The sequence below is a fragment of the Poeciliopsis prolifica genome, unplaced genomic scaffold (assembly GCF_027474105.1).
Source record: "Poeciliopsis prolifica strain line A6 unplaced genomic scaffold, Auburn_PproV2 SCAFFOLD012, whole genome shotgun sequence".
Taxonomy (NCBI): domain Eukaryota; kingdom Metazoa; phylum Chordata; class Actinopteri; order Cyprinodontiformes; family Poeciliidae; genus Poeciliopsis; species Poeciliopsis prolifica.
In genome coordinates, this window is record NW_026562387.1 from 5,642,008 (window position 1) to 5,665,007 (window position 23,000).

Sequence of the window (23,000 nt, forward strand, 5' to 3'; positions counted from 1 at the left end):
AGAGTATTTGAATCTTTTAAAACTAGTTATTTTGTAAAATATACATTTTCAAATAAAGCTTGAAAATGTACATGTTAAATAAAAAATATGCATTTTTGTTTGAACTGGCTGTTCAAATAGCCAAAAACTCCAAATTTTGGACTTCGTACTCTATTCTGTTTTTGAAACAGAATTGTGATGACGTGCTGAAAGAGCAGGAGCATCTTAAAGAGACAGAGGCCAATTTCAAAACTGAAATCAACCTTACCAGCACTTCTAGCATATTAAGCTACCCATACAGTTGGAGAAATTGCTTTAGGGAAAAATAAAAGCTAAGCTCTAAACATGTAAAAAGAGCAGAAGTAGGAGTCTGAGGCAGAGCAGCCTTCATCACCACGTTGAGTTGGTGGCTGGCTGTCTTCTGCATCAGACACCGTTCAGGAAGTGACAAAACTGGATTCTGTGGCAAAAAATAGCCAGCAGAGGGATGAATGGTGATTAGATCTAAGCTTTAGGTTTTGGAGGGTAATCTGATTGCACTTTAAACCCGGTTAAAAAGTCACAGGACACAAAGCGTCATTCTGACGCGTCTCTGTTCTGAAAATCGATTTTTTTTTTTCCTGGACTAATTGTACGCTTCACCAGGGGGGCTGCTGGAAATGCGTCCGACAAACAATAAACAATGAGCGACCGGCCGCAGTAACCACAGCAAAGAGGCCTGAAGGACATTGTAGCGGCAGCCATGCTGCAAGCACGCTAAAATTAGTCTTGGATTCTTTGGCGTGGCTCGTTTATTTACGCCCACTGTTCGAATCATGTCGAAAAAAACCCAACTTTGGTTTTTCTTTCAGTCTGAAACGTGTTCGGCTGCCAGAGAACAAGCCTGTCAGCTCGCCGTGGAGGCAGCAGGCCCAGCTGATCCTGTTTATAGCTCAGGGATCTAATGGAAAGAATGGAAGTGGTCAGTTTTTGTTTTTGTGCTTTGTTTTTTTTTTGCTCAAGAATTTAAAAAAAAAAATGGCTTAAAAGGGTTGAAGCCTGATGTCCTGCACTGGAAATAAAAAAAAGCTGATAGCATTGTGAGAAATGTTGCCATTTGCTGGAGCAAATTGCAGGCCTGCAGCAATTTCGAGCCTAAAAATAGGCGATTCTATTCGAGAAATGAAAGGAGAGTCAGAAAAAGAAGACCGATTATCTGTGTAGGAGTAATTCTTTCAAATTTGACAGCAAAAATGAAAAGAAAATAAGAGAAGCAAAGGAGTGTCCGGTATTTTTAGCTGTCGTGTCAACACTAGGAATTGGTGCTTTGAAAAAATAATGGGATCATTAGTGGCAGCTTGCATGGAGACGTCTCCTCTTTCAGCCTGTGTTCAGATGGGGGAGGGGGATTTTAAGGGCAAAAGGGGGCAGAGGTGTTATATTTTTATATACCATGTGGTCTGCTGCATGCCTAACAGCCACAAAGTGGGACTGGTTTGCCTTCTACAGTCAAAAGAGAGACACCAACAGGACACCAGCCTGTTCAGCAACAAGCAAGACCATCGATCTCCATGGATCAAAACAGCGAAAACTCCTGGACAAGCTTCGGGGCAGAAGTCAACTTGGAAAAGCTGCAGAAGGTGGCGGCGGAGCTGATTCTCCCGGGCAGATTCATCCTCAGACCTCTGAGTGCCGGCCTGGAGTTCGTGACCCGCCTGCTGGCCTGGGCTTTAGGATGCAGCCTGGTCCGGAGGCATTTCCACCTGGTGCTGTCGGGGCTGGTCTTCTTTGGGCCTCTGCTGAGCTTCTGGGTGTCCAAGTACAGCATCTTCGCCAACGGCAACCACTACCTGTACAGGTGAGAGCTTTCAACGGCAAAAAGAGATTAGCTTTTGGTCCTGATGCGAGGGATTGATGGGGACTATTGGGTATGAAAACTATTGATGAAAAACAGGGAAAGTGCTTGATGCATAAAGTCAGTTTGGAATATGACAAAAACACTCAAGAGAATATGCTGAGAAATTATAACTTGGTAATTCCAGTTATAAGGACTATTATTCATGCTGAGAACATTGATTGGTATTCAGATCGATTGAATAACCTTCAACAGTGGTGTCTCCAAGGGGTGGATTAATGGGGGCCATGACCAAACCACCGCCCCTTCACAGAATCATGTTAAATCATGATGTAAATGATAATAAAATATATTATTATTGCTTTTTTATATATTATATATAGTTGTATCACCTTTATACAGCTGTATAAGTGATACAGCCTTCTGCAGTCTGGATGCTACTATGGAAATTTTCTGGGTCTCACTAACCTTAATTATTACCAATGATCTTATAGCTACTGTATATTGATACTTATTTACTTATTTTACATTTTAAACGTACAGATGAATGACCATGAAGTTTGTTTTTGTCCGAATCCTGGGAAGTCAAAACTGCCTCTGTGTAAAACACGGCTACTTATTTGAAGAGAAATAGTTGAGATTTATTCATCCTTTTAAAATGTTGGACTGTCATGATAGAACTGCGCTACTCCTTTTGAATATTTCATTATCTTTGATCGTTTTGTGTTTATGTCAAAGATTGCAAGCCGATCTCCGGTTCTCATTTAGTTTGAATAATCTCGTTTTGACACCAGATCAATTTCTAGATGCAAGACATGTTTTTTATTTTGACAGTTTTTTGCCTTTTCATCGGAAACCTGGAATTATCTAGAGTGTCCTGGGGAGGTAAGTTTGTGTTTTCACATTATTTTCCAGACTTTTGAACCATAAGCTTTGCTCTCCGTGTTACAGGAAGTTCCTCAGGTCTACTTGGGGCTGGACCTGCATCCTCACAGGCTCCTTCGTCGCCCTCCTCTCCTTCTCGGCCCGCCGCTCCGTCTCCCTCACCCTGCGCCACCTCTCTCGGATCGGCCTCGCTGGTCTTCTGTGGTGGGGCTGTCGGCGCCTTCTCACCCTACTGGAGGACGCAGCCGGCGCCTGCTACGAACCTCTGGCGCCCGCCCAGGACGCCCAGAGCTCCTCCGCCCCGGGGCAGCCTCTGCTGCTCCTGCACGAAGACCAGAGCAAGGCGTCGTGCCTCAAGGCCAACATGATGTGGAGAGGGTACGAAGTGTCGCAGGAAACGCTCGTCCTCTGCCTGTGCTGCCTGCTGCTTGTGGAGGAACTGTCCGTATTCGGTCTCCACCTGGCGCAGGAGAGGCGTCTTCATAGGCCCCCTAGCTCCCCGTTGGGAGTCCTCTTCCTCCTCTGTGTAGTTCTGCTCGTCATATGGATGCTCTTGCTCCTGTGTTTGCTGGCATACTTCCCTGCGTGGCCGTCTCAGCAGCTGGGAGGAGCTCTGGGCTACTTGGGGTGGAGGAGCCTCTATCAGGGATGGTACCGGCTACCGCGCAGTCAGGGGTCCCCTGGTTTACCCGGAGAGGGCCTCTTCACCCGCACAGACTCCGATAAACACTCCAAGTAGTTTAGAGGGGCATATTAGGCATTTTCTAGTTACAACATGACATTTTATAGCACAGCCAAGTAACTGTTATCTTCAGCTGTTATAAAGATGATACATAAATGAATTGTGACTTTTAAGAAATTTGACTTGGCAATTGAACAACTTGAAATTGGGTCTCTGTCTCTTTAAGAAGCTCCTGCCACCTTCAGGAAGTCCTCAACGACTTTCCACTATTTTCCCAGACTACAGTCGTTCTTTAGAGTGTTTCACGTATAACGAGCTCAGCAGACGCTCAGGTGTTTGCTTATTGCTGCTGGCTAGTCTGAAGGAGCAGAGTGGGGGAGGGGCGCGCTCTGGGGGGGACAGAGGCTCGGCTGGGAGGCTGCAGCTCCAGTTCATAGATGCGCTGAAAATGCGGCGAGAGCAAATGTTTTTGCCATGGGAGACTAAAGGAATCGAAGCAACACTCCTGGTATGTCTTTGATGAGCAAAAAAAAAAAGTCGCTTTTACGTAACACTGCCCCTTTAAGTTTGTTCAAAGTAATCAGCAGAACACTCGTAAGAATCCTGTTGCTTTATTTTTTTTTGTAATCTGAGACAACATGCATGCAGCGCTCTGAGAGAACATCATCTTTGCCAGGATGTGTGTGTTTTGGAATTCAATCAGTGTTACAGAACAGTAGCTTGTCTAAAAAACAAAAACCCAAAAAAAAAAAAAAAAAACAAAGAAGAAGAAAAAAGCTGGTCTCAGTAGATGAGAGCTTTCCCGTCTCCTCTGGGCTTCTTAATCTTGTCATAGTTCTTGTTAATGATGTCAAACAGCACCGCCTGAGGGGCGAGAGAGGAAGAGAGAGAGAAACAGCAAGATGAAAATGAGACCCAAGTGAGCCGTCTTCATCGCCAGCGTCAAACACAGGAGGACAATGACCAAAGGGACGAGAAGCATGGGCTTTTGGAAAGGATGTGGCGCGCTAATCAGTTTAAACACAAGCAAAGCAATTTGTTTAATTGCCTTCCTATTAACTGGGGCACCACTGAACCATCGGACACAGCTGGAATCGTTTACATGCTGGATATCTGATTCGAAGCACAGCAGATGGCTGTGTCCTCTTTAATACATGTGATTAGCAACTTTTTTTTCCCTAAATCAGTTCAACAACAGCGTGGCGATATGGCGTCTTACGTATGTGTTGCGGATGTCCAAGACCACCAGGCGAAGCTCTCTGTACTGACACTGGTCCAGCTCGTGAACCAGCTGTCTGTAGTCTCCCTGCGACAGAAAGGAGGAGTGAAAAAACATTTAAAAGCGGGAGAGTGCATGCTGGATTTAGGCTGAAGTTGTTCACATTTTGTCACGTTGCAGCCACAAGATTGCAAAGGTTTCTGGGTGATAAACATGACGGCTACTGACCACATGGGGTTGCTTGGAGGCCTTGGCCACAGCGTCGCCTCTCTCACTGTAATACCTGGCACAACAAACACAAGAGGAGCTGCTCACAAAACGTCACCGGCCTCAGCGTGTCGTCATTTAACCGTAGACTCGAGTGACAAAGACAGAGCGGAAGATCGAAAGGCGACAACCGAGCTTCTCGCAGATTGCTTGGCTGAATGCAATGGATGTTGTCATCGAGAAAAACTGTGTTTTTTTGGTCTTAGGTTTTGAATGGAGAAAATCATCTCTGCTATTACATATTGTATTCACACAGAATGTGTTTCAAATAAAGAACAAAGCTTCATACTTAAAAAAAAAAAAAAGCCATAATTTTTGTTCTTTTGGACTGCGATAAACTTCTCAAAGTCTGGTTGTCCATAAAAGATTAGCAGCAGGCTAACACAGAAAGGCCTTTTTGGTTTTTACATCCCGATTCAGTATTTGCTGATTTTTCTGTGTAATCTGACTCAAAATTATTTGTGGAAAAATCTGCGTATATTTAAAATGTTTTTCTAGAGTATTCTCAAGAAAGTGCAGCTACGGAAGTACTAAGGCAAGTACTGATATTTGCAAACCAGCCAATCCAGGAACACCATTTATTTTCCAGGCTGGTGATTGGCTAACAGCAGAGACATGGAGAGTGAAGCTTATCCAGTAGCACTAAAACAGTTTCCATGGTGTGCATTAATGCCTATTAAGGTATATTTAGAGTGTTAATTATTAAAATAGGAAGTTACAAGCATTTTTAAAGGGGTGTCCTAAGTATTTGCAAACTTTAACTGTTCACAGGCATTTGGGTCTGTTACCCCTACAAATACAAGGATTAAATAGGGCTTATTATTGATTTTCAGAAAATCTCTGGCTAAAAAACTGTCACTTTTACCTACAAGTGTGTTTAAATCAAAGCTCAGGGTATCAGAAATGCTACCCAACAGACACAACCCGATAGCCCTGATGTTCCCTTCCGTCTGTTGATGTAAAGTACACACTTGCAGTCACACTGAACTGACGAGTGAGAAAGAAAAGGACCAGAGACGGAAGTGAAATCAGCTCCTTCTCATCGTTAGCCAAAAACCCGGCACGCATTAGCTGGCGCTTACTTTGAAATCTGAGTCTGGAATGCTTCGATCTTGGTGCGCGTGTTGGTCAGCAGCTCAAACACTTTCTCCTGTTAAAGAGATCGAACGTTGAAAGTTCAGCTCTGGATCATTCCAACAAACGTTAAAAGCATGTCTACACTTTAGATTTTTGATAGTTCCCAACCTGTACGGCCACTCCAAAGTTGTTGCCATCTTCAATCCTGGGGATCTGCAACTGCACCCACATTGACACCTGACAGGAAACATCGTCCGACTCGTTAATTAGGTCTAACAGACCCGCAGGAGGTGACTGGAAAGACTAAAACGATAAACTGACTGTGTTGAGCTTCTCCTTCAGAGTCTGGATTTCAGGTTTGACCTCATTCAAGAGACTCTCCACTCTCTCATTGCTGCAGATGGGACCACAAGGAGGCCCTAGAGGACAGAGTCACACATGCGTATGTTAGAGACAGAATTAGAGCAGTTTCCTGAATTCGTTTAGTTTTGCTCGTTCTAATCAGCAGTTTACGGCGCCTTGGTAAAGTACGCATCCCCTTAAATCCCCCTCTTTCCGTTTCCCTTTTTCTTTCACTTCCTAATTCCACTTTTGTTTTGGCCTGTCACATGATATCCCCATGAAACTCATTGAAGTCTGTAGCTGTAATGTGAGAAAACGTGAAGAGGTTCATGGTTATGAATGCCTTAGCAAGGCGCCGTGATTGGTGTCGGGAAACGGCTTCTCTTTGTCCCGGTTTTACCTGAATCCTCCTCCTCCTTATCGCTGTCTTTGTCCTTCTTCCCTTCCTTCGCCTCTTTCTGCAACACGAGAACGGAAAGTCTCTTGTCAAGCGTTTTCCACCGATTGTCTGCTGAACAGCTTATTCAGGTGCTATTTATCACTATTCAAAATGAACATGTACCAACTTTTTAAGAGCATTCGCAAATAAAGCTTCCTTCCAAAACTTGGTAGACTGATAATTTTCACTTAATCCCCTGAAAAATATCGACATCAAATATGCATAGGATGCAATATTTATTTTGCTTATATGTGGGAGTTATTCTGCCCTTCAAGTGAAAATATAGAAGGGGATTATGCATCATCTGAAACAAAAGGCTCACACATCTTTTGGGCTATGAAAGTCCTGGAGCGATTTCACATTGTTGCCCCGGCAGCCAAGAAGTCATTTTCAGTGCCGTAAAAAACGAAGATAAAATCGCTGAGCTAATGAGCCTGAAGTAATCCAGGTCCGGGTTAGACAGCATTTTAGCTCAGGACCGACCTCCTCCTTCTTCTTGCGCTTGGCCTCCTCTTTGGCCGGATCTGGGATTGGGATGTCCAGTGGGGCCTTCAGGGCAGCCAGGTCATCGCAGCTGAAAGATGTCTGCCAACAATTAAAAAAAAAAAAAAAAAAAGACAAAAAGGTGTGATGCTTTTTTTTTCTTTCATAAAATACACCGTGACTGTTTTTGGTTTCACTGCTCAGAACTGTGATGGGGGGGGAGAGTTTCTCATACCTTCAGGAGCATCTGCAGCTGTTCAATCTTCTCAGGAAAAAATTTGGACAGCAGCTGCTCTGCCTGTTGAAGACAATTCACGTGAATACAAACCCTCAAAAAAAAAAAAAAAAAATGAAAGTGTCCAAAAAACTAAAATAATAAAACACAACATCACCTCCTTGGAAAGTTTCTGACAGAAGTCATCCACCTGAAACAAAAACATCACTTTAGAGCTTTTGCAGTGGCAGCCTGCTCGGATTATATTTCTCGACGCAACGCCATTTGTAGGCCGTGAGGCTAACCTGAGCCTTGACCTGACCTCAGGCCTAATGTCTGCCTGCGAATCAAACACACCGAAACACAGCTGGGCCCCCCGCCCCCAGCCCACCTGTTAGCATCACCACCTCTCCGTCCAGGTGTTTTAAAGGGGCAGCGCGTGTGGAACTGGTCAACCCCTCATGCTAGCCGCGGAGCTCACCTGTTTCTTCGACTCGAGTTGGAGACCCGGAGAAGCCATGTCCGCTCCGCAGATGAAAACTTATTTTAATAGACGTATGAAAGAATGTTTAAGCTTTGGCAAAAGCGACGGAGAAAAGGGAAAATGCGCGTTTTTCACTGTGAAACTCGACGCCGTGCAGAACACGGAAAGTGTCCGGAGTTACTCAGCATAAAGAGCGAAAATGAAAGTAAAGGAGAAGTTTTTATTTTTTTGATTACGCCTCTTCGCTGCGAGCGGTCGCGGTGAATTGTGGGCGTTGTAGTTTTAAGCCGCTCTTCCCAGAACAAGTAGGAAAACCCGCTTAGAAAAAATGTGGATAACAGAAGCAAATGTATAATTGCAGCCGAAATATAAAATATCCTTAAAATACCACTGCTTAACACGTTATTTCATTTCAACAACAGATTATTAATCAATCACTCAAACAACCTCTGTTCAAATCACCTTTAGGGTGTAAATAAAAGCTGAAAATGATTTAGATACAATTTAAGTTGGTTCATCCATGAGAAGAATTACCAGGTTGGTTCTAGAGGGTAAAAAAACAACAACTCAATATTCTGGATACCATGCAGCAGGAAAGCTGCTGTAGCAGGTTACTTACTCTGGGTGCATTTATTATTTTTTTCGTCAACCATGAGATTGATGCTTCAGTTCAGAGAGTCACTAAAATTGGTCAGTGACAGACTGGAATAATGTTGCTCGATTGAACTGCAGCGTTGAGCCGACGGTATAAATTCCGTGCAAATGAAAATGTAAGCATCCTGGCATGAATTCAGGCTGGTGGAGGTGTGATGCTTCCCACTTTGGTTCCCTTTGTACCAACTGAGCACAATTTGGACTTCACAGGCTGATTAAAACAAAGTAAAGATAACGTGGAATTTCTAAAAGAACCTTTTAATTTTTTAAAATTATTATTATTATTTTGTCTTTGCACTTTAAATTCCCCCACCCCCAACCTCCTTTATTACTCCAGTGACTCAATGAACTTGTAAAATCGATAAGTTGTAGTTCTGCTTGGATCCACTTGGTGTCGCTGTTGCTTCCTTGAAGGATTTTGTGACAAACAAAAGGAGAACATGTAGTACAAACATTAACAGCCCTTGAACAAACTCATGAAAATCATTGCTTTGGCTTTGTAGCCAGCTCTCCATCCAAATCATATTTGTTTCTAGTGTCTTTTTGCATCAGTTTCTCCTTTTAAAGTCACACTCTTCTTCTTTTTTTGAGACCATTTGGCTTTAGTGACTATTAACACGGCAACAGAACTAAAGTGAGGAGGTTGAATTCATTTTTAAAGGTATTTGAGGACAAGGCTCATCTCTCATCCCAGACTTACGTGGCGGCAGCAATGTGACGACACGCTTTTTACTGAATGCAGAGTTTGCGTCTGATCGCAGCATCGATTGGGCCATCTGTTGTCACAGGGTCTCTTTCATCAGAACTTTTGTGGACAGATCAGTGGTTAACCTGCTCAGGACAAACAAATAAAGGCTCCAGAGAGGACAGAGCCTCCTCCTCTTAACAGGATCCTGCTTGTTTGGAGAGCGTCGTTTTATACCACGCTACTGTGTTAGCAAGTAAATCCATCATGAATTACCTCTGTTAGATATAATCACCTGCTGTGTGTGACAGGCTGCGGGTGGACCACTCTGTTTTCTGTTGATGAACTTTAACTCTTAGGAATCATGTAATTCAGGGCCGGATCCAAAGAGCAAAGGCTGGACTTGTTTGCGCTGAAAACGCAACCTGTTATTGACTTATTTTGACCGGGTGAGTGATTAAAAGCTCACAGAGCTCGGTCCAGTTCAGTTGAGAAACAGCCCGGGCAAAGTTCATGTATCTCTAGAAAAGAAAAAAAAAAAGAAATAAAAGTGGGGCACAGAGAGAGGAGGTACACAGAGAACTTTTGGACTTGCTTCAGTGTCTGGAAAGTATGCTTTTGGACCAGGTTAGAGGCTCTGCAGCCATCTGTAGCCAGAAAAGCAGAGCAGACATGTAGTTACATTCGTTTGCATCCAGTTACATAGAAGTCATCATAACGAGGCATGTGAACGCCATCAGCCACTCGCACAAACAACTGTAGTGCTTACAAAAAGTGTATTCTTTGATGTTTCATTTGATCCTTTTTTACATCACTTCATAGAAATGCTTTTTTTCTTATAATTCTTCAACAAGTGTTCTTGTGGTCTTCTCTTCAAGAATTGTAACTTGATTTAATATTAATTCCCTTACAAACATGGTGAACACTTGCACCTCCAAGTATTACAACACACTTTAATGTACTGTAAACTCGGGCTCTGTTCATTTGGATGGAGTAAATGGTGCTTGCCACAGGTTCTCTGGACTTTACTGGGCCATTATAAGATGTTAATATACCCATAAACCCTCTTGCATGCTAAGATAATTGTTCCTATGGAGAGCGTGTACCTTCACCTCTCAGAAAACCTCCATCCATCCCCTCAGTACCATGCTGCCACCACCATATTCAACTGTAGAAATGGTGTGCTAAAGTGCTGTGTTAGTTTTCTGACTTCATTTTTTAAAAAGCATCTAAAAACATTAGTTGTGATCTCGTCTGGCCAGAGCACCTTGTTCCAGAAATTCCCTGTGGTGACCTGGAAATGGGATTTCTGGCTTTCTTCAGACAACAACTTTAATCTTGACGCACTTTGATAAAGAGCCCATTGAATCCAGCACTGGACTTTATTCATGGGTAACAGAGTATGGGGGCTGAATACAAATATACACCACACCTTTCAGATTTGTTTGGGGGAAAGAAAGGCAACACAGAAAATTCTTCTTTTCTTTCATCCTCACATTTTTCTACCACTTTGTGATCGTCTTTTTTAGTTAAAACACACTGAAGTTTGTTGTACCGCAGCAAACTGAAAAAGCTATAAATACTTTTGCAAGGCATTGCAAATGGACCCATTATTGTTATGTTGTCGAAGCTTATCTACTTGTAAAACTCTCCTTTATCTAAACCATCCATTCACGCTGCCATTCAAATTTTAAATACAGCAAAGGTTTATTTTCTTGCTGGCCTTTAAACTGCTGTGGTATAAATTGCGTCTTGTCGGCAGAAGCGGTGCCAGACAATCTATTCCGCAAGTTAAGTGTCATTGCATGTCTGGCTGTGCAGACATACAATGAGTGTTTGTGCTCTGAAACATCGTTGAGCTAAGCCTCCTTTAATGTTTGCCTCAAATCAAGTGCAGCTCTGTAACTGTAGTTTCAACAACTGTTTGCACACATGAACAATGTGTTAGCAATATGTAGAAAAATTAGGCCTGGATTTTCCCGCAGCTACATTTTGCAGGATTTGCTGGTCTTGTGTTCTCACAGCTGGAAACATTTTGGACTGCTGCTTTAGTCGGAACAGAGAGGCCCAGAATGCAAGACTCTGAGACCATCTCTGAGCTGGTATACTAAACACATTTGCATTACAGAGAAAGCGAAAAGAAGTACTCGAAAGCTAAACTTCCAAATTTTTGCCAGAGTACACAGTTGTTTTGGTTTGTCTTATGAAATATTTAGGTGGCTGGAAAAAGAGAAGTAGATGCTTTTGCAATTACTTTCTTAGACTTTTGATGTGGCTTCTCTTAAATTAAAACCAATCGCTCATCAGTCTTGCAAAAAGTACGTTCAAGTATGACTTTCCAACAATGGGTTTGTAACCAGACAGGCAACTCGAACCCAAAACCCCCATGAAGACAAAATTAAAATGCTGTTGGATGGAAAATAATATACAAGAGATTTTTTTTATGTTATTGTATCCTTCCGATTGCTTACATCACATAGAAAACCTGTTTTCTTGACCCAGAAAGGACAACTTTTCAGTAAAACATCTTGATGCGATACGTGTGGGGTTGGTTCAGATCCAATTCTGCTCAAGGACACTGTCCTGAGTAAAGGCAGAGGTCCTGCCGGAGTAACTTCTTCCAACAATCAGGTCACAAAACGTGGGCAAGAGAAACATTGAGAATTATTGCAATAATTCCTAACAACTAACAACTCTTGCCACAGGTTTGCTCTGGAGGAAAGATTACTGCAAAAACAATGACTCTACACCTTTGGCTCAGTAAGATAACAGCCCACCAACTGGCATTATATGTTGATGTGAGTATTTTGCATTATCATTTTGATTAGTTTATTTATTTTTTTCTCCATATGGTCGTATTGTATACTTTATTTAACGGGGTATTAGCTGGAGATATGTTTGAAGTCATCATCTGTACAGCACCATCACATACGCAGGTTTTCTATGACAAGAAAACCTGCCAGATCTTAATCATCTTGAAAACCTGAGGGACAGAAACCATCTACTTCAGGCCCTCATCAGCTTGATTTTGGTCTAGAGGTGTCAGAAACTGACTCCAAATGCCTGATGCTCTGTAGAGAATATGCAACGAGAACTACAAATTCAAACAGGAGCTGTGTTTGAATTTCTGTCCACCACAAAGAGTGACAGACGCTGTTCTATTTCTCAAATGCACGTGTTGTAAAATGGGATCTAATCTCTATTTTGTCACATTGTTTCGACCCACTGCATTTGTTACAAAGTACACTTTGGGCCTCCTATTAGAGCCACTTGTTGTAAAAACCTGAAGGCATTTCATACAACAGTTTGAGGACTTTAATCCCAAGAATGGAGGAGCAAAAAGCGACACATTCAGAGAAGTTATTTTTGAGTGACTAGAAATAATAATAATAATAATAATAATAATAATAATAATAATAATAATAATAATAATAATAATAATAAAAGAAGAGGCGTTAGTTTGACCCACATTTTACGACTTAAAAGGTCGAAACTATGATGTTTTGATAACAGAACAAGCTACAAACCGAGCGCGAAACATGTACGCGTGTTTATCACAGTGGTAGAACAGCAGTTTGTTTCCTGCTTCCGGTTTGTTCCGGAGCCTCTGTGCGTCTATTTGCGCGCGCTGTCGCGCAGCAGGCGTCGGGTCTTGCATCATCCTGGGAGGAACAAGGCGACCGGCAACCAGCCGGACAAGCCAACCAACAGCAGCGTATGTAAATTTCCCCCAGAAGCGCCTCCTCCCCCCGCTTTCTGCGAGCCGAGCGTCTGGAGCTCACCGTGGCCAAGCGGCGTGGGGACTCCGTGGAAGCCGTCAGTCCGCTCCGGTCGTGGGTCAGCAGAGGCAGGACAGCGTCGACCGAGCCGCTTCTGAGGCGTTTCACCTGGAGCGAAGCACACGGTCCTCAGTGAGAGGACAGATATGAGCTGTGAAGAGCTTTAGCTTTTTTTTTTTCACCGCAGATAACTTTTGTTTAGCCTTTTTTTCCCCCCAAGTCTTTTAAAACGTGTCAGTCCAAGTTTAGCACCCAAAGATGTCGTGCCTTTTGTTAGGAGTTATACGAAGGTGAGTATTTTACTAGTGTCGTTCAGTATTGATGCAGTTCAGTTCATCAGATGTCATGCTTTTTATTATTACTTTTATTATTATTATTTGAGAGAGAAATCTGCCCACTCTGCTCACTTCGACTAATCGCCTTAAACCTTTTTCTTATCAGAAACCCAAACTGAACTTGTGACTCCCCACTTTCTCTGCCAGTTGCAGTCAGAAACTTGTCGGACTTGATTTGGCTCCTCGTCAACCAAATCTCATGAACGAACATCTCTGTGTCTTTGCTGTGACTTTGTGTTGAGTTTGTGCTCCTTTCACTCATTTTCTCCATTCTCTTTACCCACTGCGCCCTGGAGGCTTTGTGATGAGGCCGCATCGCACAGGGAGCCTGCAGTCCAAGTGAGCAACCGGTTTAAATAGTGTGTGCCTTCATTTCATCTCTAAAGGTGCATGCCGAAGAGACGCGGACACTTTTTGTGCAGGGTGTGTGTGTGCATCAATGGGGCATCCTGTTTGTTTTTCTGCCTGGAGGCCTGTTGCTGAGTGCAGTGGTCACTGGAAGCGAAATATAATTCAGCATGTGTGCATGTTGTCTGCTGTGACGCTGCTGCTTGCCTCAGACTCTGGCCCTTCCACGTTCAGCCAGGATCTGCCAGCCAGGGGGCTGTGAGGTGGGAGAGGAGGTGTGTAGGCCTGCGGTGTGTGTAGATTGGCTTGTCAAATCGGAGGCGTGCGTTTTTGAGGAAAAGTCCTTCGACTCAAAGCAGGATTCCACGTTTTTCTTGCTGAATGGTCTGGTTTACCTCCTGCCAGATAATAGCCTCGTTAAATTTGCAAAACGTGCCGTGAGGCGACGTTCTGCAGCGTTCCTGAACATATCTGGTCTGGGATGGGAACTGGGTGGAGATCTGCAAGCAGGCAGAGAAACATGAGGATATGGTTGGTTTTCGGGGGGGAAAAACTAGTGCAAAGGTCACCAGGCTGAAAAAGATGCAAATTCTCTTAAAAGAAGAAAGAACAGAATGACTAATCCAGTCCTACCAGTTATAAACCATCTGACTCTAATTTTTAACAAGCTTCTTTCAAATAAATTTAAGTCAAAATCCAAACTAGGCCATTTCCTTCCTCAATCCGAGACACAGTCATGATAATGTTTAGCTATACCTCACCAGTTACAGTAATTGACAGCATGACAGGAATAATGTGCATAATTGATTGCCTGTGTGGTGAAAAGACTGACTCACGGCAGATCTGACTGAAGAGATTCTTTCATCCAGAATCACAAAAAAAGGCGAACAGAAGGTCTTTATCCTTAAGTTTGCTGGGCAAAGGTCTGTCTGTCTGTCCGGTGGGTTAGAAGACAAGTGGCAGGATTATTTGTTGAGTTGCCACTTCACTGATCTGTAATTGATCTGCTCAGCTCAATGAATAATTAAATTTGGAGGTCAATATGTGAAATGTCGTCCGGCTCAGGAAACGAGACGAGACAAAACGAGGCGAGGTTAAAGAAGTAGTTTGTGAGAACACAAAGAAAAAAAAATCATGGACAGCATAAAGATTTTGCTCATCACTGGTTGTGTTCGGCATAGAACGACCCCCAGCACTCACAAGGGTTAACGAGCTAAAATCTGAGAACCTCTCTAAAATACTGTATAACTATCATTCCAAAACCAAATATAGCTAAATATGCATTAATACACTTATTAGGACACGTTACCTTCGCTGTCTCTTCTCCTGGGGGTAAGAAAAATCAACAGCAATCCTGGATTGGCTATTTTGCAAATGGTAGCCAATGTCATGTAAAATAGCATCGTAAAAAGGTGTTTCAGCTTCCCAAGCTGCAATTTCTTTGCAACATTTTAGATACAGAGGTCCACAAATAGCATTCAGTTCATGTTTGATCAGCTTGAGGACTAAAGATAATCAACTGCAGTCCAGGTTCATAAAACAAATCCGAAATGTTCAGTGTTGTTCTAACCTTACCAGCTGGACAGTAGCTGTGTTCTTACAGCTTTCAAATCATTTGTGTTCACTTTCTAGCCACTGTTTTTTAATACTGAGTATCCGATTATTTCCCACACAGATGACTTAATTGTGTTGAAAGTTCATTTTGTGCTTTTCTAACCAAATGTTGTTGGCCCGACAACAAATCATTAGTGGTTTTTATTTAACTCAGGTCATTAGGAAAGACAATAGACAATATTTGGTTTAAGAGAACAATATAAGACTTAAGCAATATTTTAGGGGAAACTAAAAATACGTTACTGTTTTATTAATTCCACAATTTTAATAAAAAAAAAAAAATCAAACAAAGCCGTGGGTGTTGTGTGTTTGGAGGAGGATCTCAGCAGCTGTCTTGTAGATTTAGTTTATGGCCAAATATCAGCAAACCTGCATGTCTATCAGCCCCACCTATGTAAGGTCCAAAGGTAACCCATCTAGGAACATGCTCACATGTAAAAGTCAAATGCTGAACACGACATTATAAGGTGCATGTGGAACAGTCAAAGTCAGCGTTTTTATTGTGAACATTCATTGTTCAACTCCCAGCTGTGTACAGCTACGTAGACTGACGGTCCGGACCCGGTATTCAGAAACCAAAAAAAGGGTTCAACTTCTTGCCGGCATCCTCCTGGGCTCCAGCTGCCTGATGTAACTTCCAGTTTATCTCCAAGATCACAAGGTCAAAGATGGACACTTCCACTCTGAGTCTTATGGCACATTTACTTGCACTCTCAGCACAAGCTTGACTGTGTTGATGATTAATTGCTCTCACACCAATGGTTCAAAAGAAAGTTTTGACCTCCGCTCTAATAACTATTTTCTGGTTCTTTGCCCTCACGCTGTGATGACACACGTTCATCAACATCCCTGCTGCACGTACACTTTGTATATCCAGACCAGATTTACGAGTTTATCTGCATGCATTTATTGAACTATTGGTGCGTACATGGTGTTCGCTTAATAAACACTCAAAGACGCCGTCTGGGAGTCACATGCCTGTGTTTGACCAAACATCCCTGAAATGAAAGCGTGGGACTTGTGTTGCCTGTTAAACCAGCGAAACTTTTAATTTTGTTGAAATAAATTCCTAATAGTTGCTGAACATACAGTCTCAGCAACAACATGGAGTCGGCAGAGCAGATATGTTCTGTGGTAGTGAACAGGCAGAAGGTACACACACACCCAGGTTTGTGTTTTACCGGTAAACATGGCAACCGCCGCTCACTGGCTCGTGTACATGAATATTGTGCTGCTGACAAACAATAGCTTGGCTCCCCCACAGGCCTCTCTTTGTCCACAGATGTCATTATGAGGTTTTCAGCCCAAACTGAAGAAGACCAATCCAGCCTTTTTCCCATAAAGCAGTTCAAGACGCAGCTGTCCCTTAGCAGCCATATGAAAACATTAGATTACACTTGGCAGCCCTAGAAAACCAAGAACATGGGAAATGTCTGTCCACACTCAGACAGAAGGATACATCTATAACTCAGACACAACAAGTTTCGTACCTTATAGGAAGGGGGTCTTTGCATGGTAATGAGAAACAATCAGGAATAGTTGATCACTCCCTCTTCATGAAAGTTTAGTCACTTTGAATCTAAAGTACTCTGGGTGCTCTACTCTTGCAGGCAGGGTGGTGTTGGGGCCAGTGTCGGGGTCCGGTCTCTGGCCTCCATCCCTTCTCTACCACCTGCCGTGGCTGATTTTGTGAAGGGAGCTGTGGACGAGTGCAAGCCCGCCAAAGTCCACGTGGTAACCGGTACTCCTGAGGAAGCGGCCAACATCCTGGCCGTCCTGGAAAGGGACGGCGTGGTCAAGAAGCTTCCCAAATATGAGAACTGGTAGGAGTTGCACAAATGGTCAGCTATTTCCTGATAGCTTCTTCCGAAGTAGTTGTTCTGCAGCTAAATGTTCTGTTTGGCAGTTGGTTGGCCCGTACAGACCCAAAGGATGTGGCCCGGGTGGAGAGCAAAACTGTGATCGTAACCAAAAAGCAGAGAGACACCATCCCCATCCCTGCTGCTGGGGTGAAGAGCCAGCTGGGCAGCTGGATGAGCGAGTCAGACTGGCAGAAAGCCAGACAAGACCGTTTCCCAGGGTGCATGGCAGGTAGGTTGAATGATCCCTTTAACCTGATTTCTTTGCCACCTTTAACTTCTTAAGTTAATTTTTTTGAAGGGTTTTCTTTGGCTCAAGTGGCCTTTACTTCATAGCAAAGTGAAAGGAAAGTAATTTGTGAGAGAAGGGAAGACATGTGGGAAAGGTAAATGGGGCGGGACCTGTGACGGCCCCGTAAAGGACTGAGGGCTCTGTGTACGGGTCATGCTCTGCCGTCTCATAGTTCAGATTTTGAAGGATTGATATTCCACAATAAACTATATGGTGTTTAGAAATATACATCATTTTTAAAACTCTAAGCAACCTTAGTCTTTCACCCTCAGTGTCTCTGTATGTTTGAACAGATGAGCACTTTGTCCTTCTGGTCTCATCCATCAATATTGCTATTCAGTTTCGTTGCTTCAAATGGGCTAAAATTCCTCCAGGGTGTTTAAAATTAATACTAAAGTTTGTTTCGTAAGGCAACGTAACCTTTCCGTTTGTGTAGGTTCGATTATTGTCTTCATTTCACTTTCCTTAACTCAGATCTTGGTTTTGTTTTGCACTTCATCTGCGGACCAGATCCAGCAGTTTGGCATCATTTTTATAACCGCTTTAAAACTGTTTAGAAAACAGTTTGAAGTTTTTTATTTTATGTGATTAGATGAAGCAATGACACATTATGGTACAGGGACATGTGAACTTCTGAAAACTTTATATGATCTGGGGCAATATTTAGTCCTTTAACTCCTTTAGCATGCTTATCTATTACTGGTTGCTGTTGTCTTCTAGACAAATAATGTACTTCTAATGGCACAAGAGTCTCTGCACCCTGCGCTAACATTAAAGATACCAGCATCACTGCTGACATTTATCACAAATAATTTTAAAATCAACAACCCTAATGTGTTTATTTACCTCTGGGTTCCCCTTGTAGGTCGGACCATGTATGTGATTCCCTTCAGCATGGGACCTGTCGGCTCAACACTAAGTAAATATGGCGTCCAGGTATTATCTGTTCTCTAAACGCCTTGTACTCAGCAAAAAAGCCTGCAATAAAGCAATAACCCTGCTGGTTGTTTTTTTTTTTTTTTTTAATTGTGATTGTATTGTTGGATTTTATTGTTGTGGTTTATATTACAGCCTAATTAGAATGTGTGTAGTTTTATGGTTATTACCCAGGATTCTTGTCATGAACACGTTGCGGGTCTTTCAGGTGACAGACTCGCCATACGTCGTAGCCAGCATGGGGATCATGACGCGCATGGGCTCCCCTGTTCTGCAGAAACTGCATGAAGGAGAAGAGTTTGTCCGCTGTCAACACTCGTTAGGACGACCTTTCCCACTCAAAGGTACTCCGACTTTCTCACGAACTGGATAAACTCAGGGAGGATGTATTTGTGTTTACATTCACCTTTCTAAATCTCCAGCTCCTCTGGTCAACTCTTGGCCTTGTAACCCAGACAAAGTCCTAATATCTCACCTGCCGGACACCAGGCAGATTCTGTCCTTCGGCAGCGGTTATGGAGGAAACTCTCTCCTTGGGAAGAAGTGCTTTGCCCTCCGCATTGCCTCTCGCATCGCCAAGGATGAGGGCTGGCTGGCTGAGCATATGTTGGTGAGACCAAAAGGAAAAATATTACAACAGTCCTCAGGCATTGTGGAACCTCTTCTATCTTGGTTCACAACTTTTTTCTGTCGCCAGATCCTTGGAATCACCAACCCTCAGGGTGTGAAGCGCTACGTGGCGGCGGCCTTCCCCAGCGCCTGCTAAAACCAACCTGGCCATGATGAAGCCCGCTATCCCGGGCTGGAAGGTTGAGTGCGTTGGGGACGACATCGCTTGGATGAAGTTCGACAGTCAAGGTGAGTGTGAGCCTATTAAAATACACACTGACGTCATCCCTCATGTTCCTGTGTCTTAACTCAAACGTCTCGGGTCGCGGTAGGCAAACTCAGGGCCATCAACCCAGAGAACGGGTTCTTCGGCGTCGCTCCGGGCACTTCGGACAAGACCAACCCTTACGCCATGGCCACCATCTCCAGAAACACGGTGTTTACCAATGTTGGTGAGACGAGCGACGGAGGAGTGTGGTGGGAGGGGCTCGACCCCCCTGCAGCTGGGGTCACGCTCACCGACTGGCACGGCAAAACATGGAAACCAGGTAGAACCGGACTGAGATATTCAAACATTCTAGTTTATAAAAGACCAATACATTTTCCTAAGTCCTGCTTTTCTGCACACTTTTATGAATATTACTAGTTCTGCCACAAAGTTGAAATTAGTAACAGTGAGTACAGCACCATCTTGTGGTTTACTAAAGTAATGTCAGTTCCAATTTTAAAAATGTATAATATAATATAATATAATATAATATAATATAATATAATATAATATAATATAATATAATATAATATAATATAATATAATATAATATACAATGTTTCTTGTTTTTACCCAGGGAGCTCCACACCATGTGCCCACCCGAACTCACGCTTCTGTGCTCCGGCGGGTCAGTGCCCCATCATTGACCCCCAGTGGGAGAGCGAGGAAGGGGTTCCCATCGATGCCATCATCTTTGGAGGCAGAAGGCCTGAAGGTTTGTTCCAATCATATAGAAAACACACTATATCATTTAGAACAATGAAGCACTTATTAAGTAGAAAAGAAAATCTTATTTTAAGACTTTTTCAGCAGAACTGCTGCTACTCTTGTAGGTAATTATCTATATATTCATTTTCCCCCCAAAATATTTAGAATTTTGGTAACAGTGTTTTTCAAAAATTTCCTTTTGCATAAGAAAACAATTACAGGCCAAATTTAATCATGTTGTACTTTGGTACATTTAATAACATTTCAAGCCCAGCGCAGCATCGAACATGAAGTAACGCTGATGTTTACAGGAGTCCCTCTGGTCTACGAGTCGTTCAACTGGCAACATGGAGTGTTTGTTGGGGCTGCAATGAGATCAGAGGCCACAGCAGCTGCAGAGCATAAAGGTACATATTTTTACACTATTGCCTGGTAAATTGGGGATTAATAATGCAGCATCCTTAAAAAGTCTGACATTAAAGTATTTAAAATGGCCTTAAAATGTCAAAAACTCATTAAAGAATTTGTAAGTTGGCTTCACATATGTCATAGCTATGCATCTTTTATCTTACTGAACTTCTGTGTCAGGGAAAAGTTTGATATCGTCACTCACTGCGTTCTGTGTCTTGAGGCAATCAAGTTTACGGGTTACAAGCTACTTATGTTAGCTCATTGGCTGGCTAGCTTTTTTGTCTCTATTATGGGAAAAGTTTATTGGCAGTTGTTTAGACGACGTTCGTCTTCGCCACTGGCTGACTTCTGGGCGCCCTGTTCGTATAAGAATACATGCATTCTGAGCGAAGATTTTAGCGCCAGGGGAATAAGGTTGTAGAGAGCGATATGCCATGTGAGAAGCACAAAACCGCTGCCTAAAGCCACAAAAAGACGACTGAAATTTTACAGTTTTGAACCCCTGGAAAAAAACAACACACATGCATTTTTTTTGTACATTTCTATAGGTCTTAAATTTTAATCATGATGGTCTTAAATTTGAGTTGGTGAAACCTGCTGAAACCCTACACTGGTACATAACCTTTTTCCTGGGCTTTTTTTGATTAACAGTGTTATTTTGCTCTTCCTCCAGGTAAGGTGGTCATGCACGACCCATTCGCCATGCGTCCGTTCTTTGGCTACAACTTCGGCGACTACCTCGCCCATTGGCTGAGCATGCAGAGCAGGAAGGCCCCCACCCATCTGCCCAAGATCTTCCACGTCAACTGGTTCAGAAAGGACCCCGCCACCGGCGCCTTCCTCTGGCCCGGGTTCGGAGAAAACGCCCGCGTGCTGGAGTGGATCTTCAAGCGCTGTGGCAGAGAGAGGGAAGAGGAAGCGGCTAAGAAGAGCTACATCGGTTGGTTGCCAGAAGATGGCGCCATCGACACTAAGGGGCTGGGCAGTAAGGTGGATATGGGCGCCCTGTTCGATGTGCCCAAACCTTTCTGGCAGAAGGAGACCAAGGAGCTGAGAGCGTACTTCACTCAGCAGGTCGGAGCTGATCTGCCTGCTCAGGTGGAGACAGAGCTGAAGGCGTTGGAGGACAGAGTCCACGCTTAGACACGTTAGACGAGCCAGGGACAGGAAAGCTAATCCAGAAGAAGAGAGGCACTCAGGAAACAGGATTCATCAGGGTCAGTCAGAGCCTCTGACTGGGTTTACAGGCATAGACGAGATCATGTTAACTGAAAAAAAAACAGGTTTTCCTGTGATAAATGAAGTCATAAACAAGTTTTTAGATCAGATGATTGAATTTTCTCTGTGCCTGTGAACACATTGAGTTCTCAAATGCAATAGCTACATTTCAGAAACTATTAACGCTGCAACAGTTGCGTAACCGCGGCTCAGTTTGCATTTCAACTCGTACCTACTTTCAAAAGCCACGTTCACACTGTAGATCTTGATGCTTAAATCACAGTTTCTTCTGGAATCAGATTTTTTTTCTTTGTTTTTGTTTTTGCACAGGCGTCCATTACATTACTCTTAAAATGTTGCCTGTATTTGACTTCTGTGGCGACTGTTCACGGTTGCAAATCGACCTGCATGTGCAAAACGACGATAGCGTCACACAGCAATCTTTGGTGCAGGAAACATGAAAGAAAAGTGCATTTACTTTAATGAGTCGACAGGCGCTGGGAAGGAATTGCACCAGTGAAAAGAGCAAAATTCAGCATTTTGTTTGGGGCGACACATCACTGTAAAGCGGCATGGCACCACACTCTCACTTGTTCTAAAATGTTTGCTCTGGTAACTTGACATCCCACATGACGCAAAAGAAATCAGGTTTGATTCGCCTGCAGTGTGAACGTAGCTTTAGAAGGACGCTAACATCACTACCTCCATCCACACATACCTGCCAGCATGTCACTGACGTCCAATCAGGGTGACCTCACCGTAAAGTGCCTTTGTTGAGTTTACAGACTGAAGGCCAAAAAGGTTTTTTTTTTTTAAAGAAAGTTTTTACTCATTCAAAGTTTTTTTTATTTTAAAAACCTAATAATGTCTGCTAACTCCTTACTACAGTTTTTAAGATTTCTACAAATTATTCTCCCTGCCACTTGTGTAATGATTGTGATTGAACGGTATGATATCAAATCTCAGCTAATGTTTACACTCAGTTTTTGAAAAGTCGGACCACAAATGCCTCGGAGATTATCAGGTGTTTTCAAGTTTTTTTTTAATAAAGTGCAACGGACAAGAACCTTCACGTGTGAGAACAGTGACTTGTGCATTTTTAGAGTGACTTGAAAAATAAACCGTGCCTTTTGGAAACAGTTTTATGTTTTGTTTCGCTTTTTGTCTTTAAAACATTAAATAACAAGCCAGTGGAGCTAAACAGGGGGAGGTTGGGTACATAGCCACCATTGGTAACATCATCTACAGGAGTGCAGGCTTACGAATTTTGTGTCTCTCGTTAAAGGTTTGCTGACATTACTAACTAACTGCCTCTTTTGTACCTGTGGTTCTGTCTTAGCTCTGCATAGAAGGGCCACAAATCAGCAATAACCTCACTT

The 23,000-nt window shown here is 43.0% G+C and overlaps 3 protein-coding genes across 3 annotated transcripts; 2 read left to right on the forward strand and 1 right to left on the reverse strand.

Moving 5' to 3' along the window:
* The first annotated feature begins 1,455 nt into the window (after nucleotides 1–1,455).
* LOC129364647 (fat storage-inducing transmembrane protein 1) lies at nucleotides 1,456–4,143 on the forward strand. Its single transcript, XM_055037423.1, has 2 exons — nucleotides 1,456–1,816; nucleotides 2,765–4,143. The coding sequence occupies exons 1-2, from the start codon at nucleotides 1,530–1,532 to the stop codon at nucleotides 3,435–3,437; spliced, it is 960 nt and encodes a 319-aa protein (XP_054893398.1). The 5' UTR covers nucleotides 1,456–1,529; the 3' UTR covers nucleotides 3,438–4,143.
* psme1 (proteasome activator subunit 1) lies at nucleotides 3,976–8,130 on the reverse strand. The gene is made up of 11 exons (XM_055037431.1): nucleotides 7,903–8,130; nucleotides 7,600–7,632; nucleotides 7,443–7,505; nucleotides 7,208–7,309; nucleotides 6,686–6,743; nucleotides 6,265–6,362; nucleotides 6,112–6,180; nucleotides 5,949–6,016; nucleotides 4,828–4,882; nucleotides 4,600–4,686; nucleotides 3,976–4,244 (listed from the first exon to the last, which is right to left on the reverse strand). The coding sequence occupies exons 1-11, from the start codon at nucleotides 7,939–7,941 to the stop codon at nucleotides 4,164–4,166; spliced, it is 753 nt and encodes a 250-aa protein (XP_054893406.1). The 5' UTR covers nucleotides 7,942–8,130; the 3' UTR covers nucleotides 3,976–4,163.
* Nucleotides 8,131–12,992: 4,862 nt separating this feature from the next.
* pck2 (phosphoenolpyruvate carboxykinase 2 (mitochondrial)) lies at nucleotides 12,993–22,761 on the forward strand. Its single transcript, XM_055037394.1, is given in 12 exon segments — nucleotides 12,993–13,313; nucleotides 16,931–17,143; nucleotides 17,227–17,411; nucleotides 18,337–18,407; nucleotides 18,616–18,751; nucleotides 18,830–19,017; nucleotides 19,105–19,169; nucleotides 19,171–19,265; nucleotides 19,349–19,564; nucleotides 19,862–19,999; nucleotides 20,304–20,399; nucleotides 21,077–22,761. Coding segments are annotated over 12 exon segments (1,905 nt in total). The 5' UTR covers nucleotides 12,993–13,281; the 3' UTR covers nucleotides 21,547–22,761.
* Nucleotides 22,762–23,000: the final 239 nt, after the last annotated feature.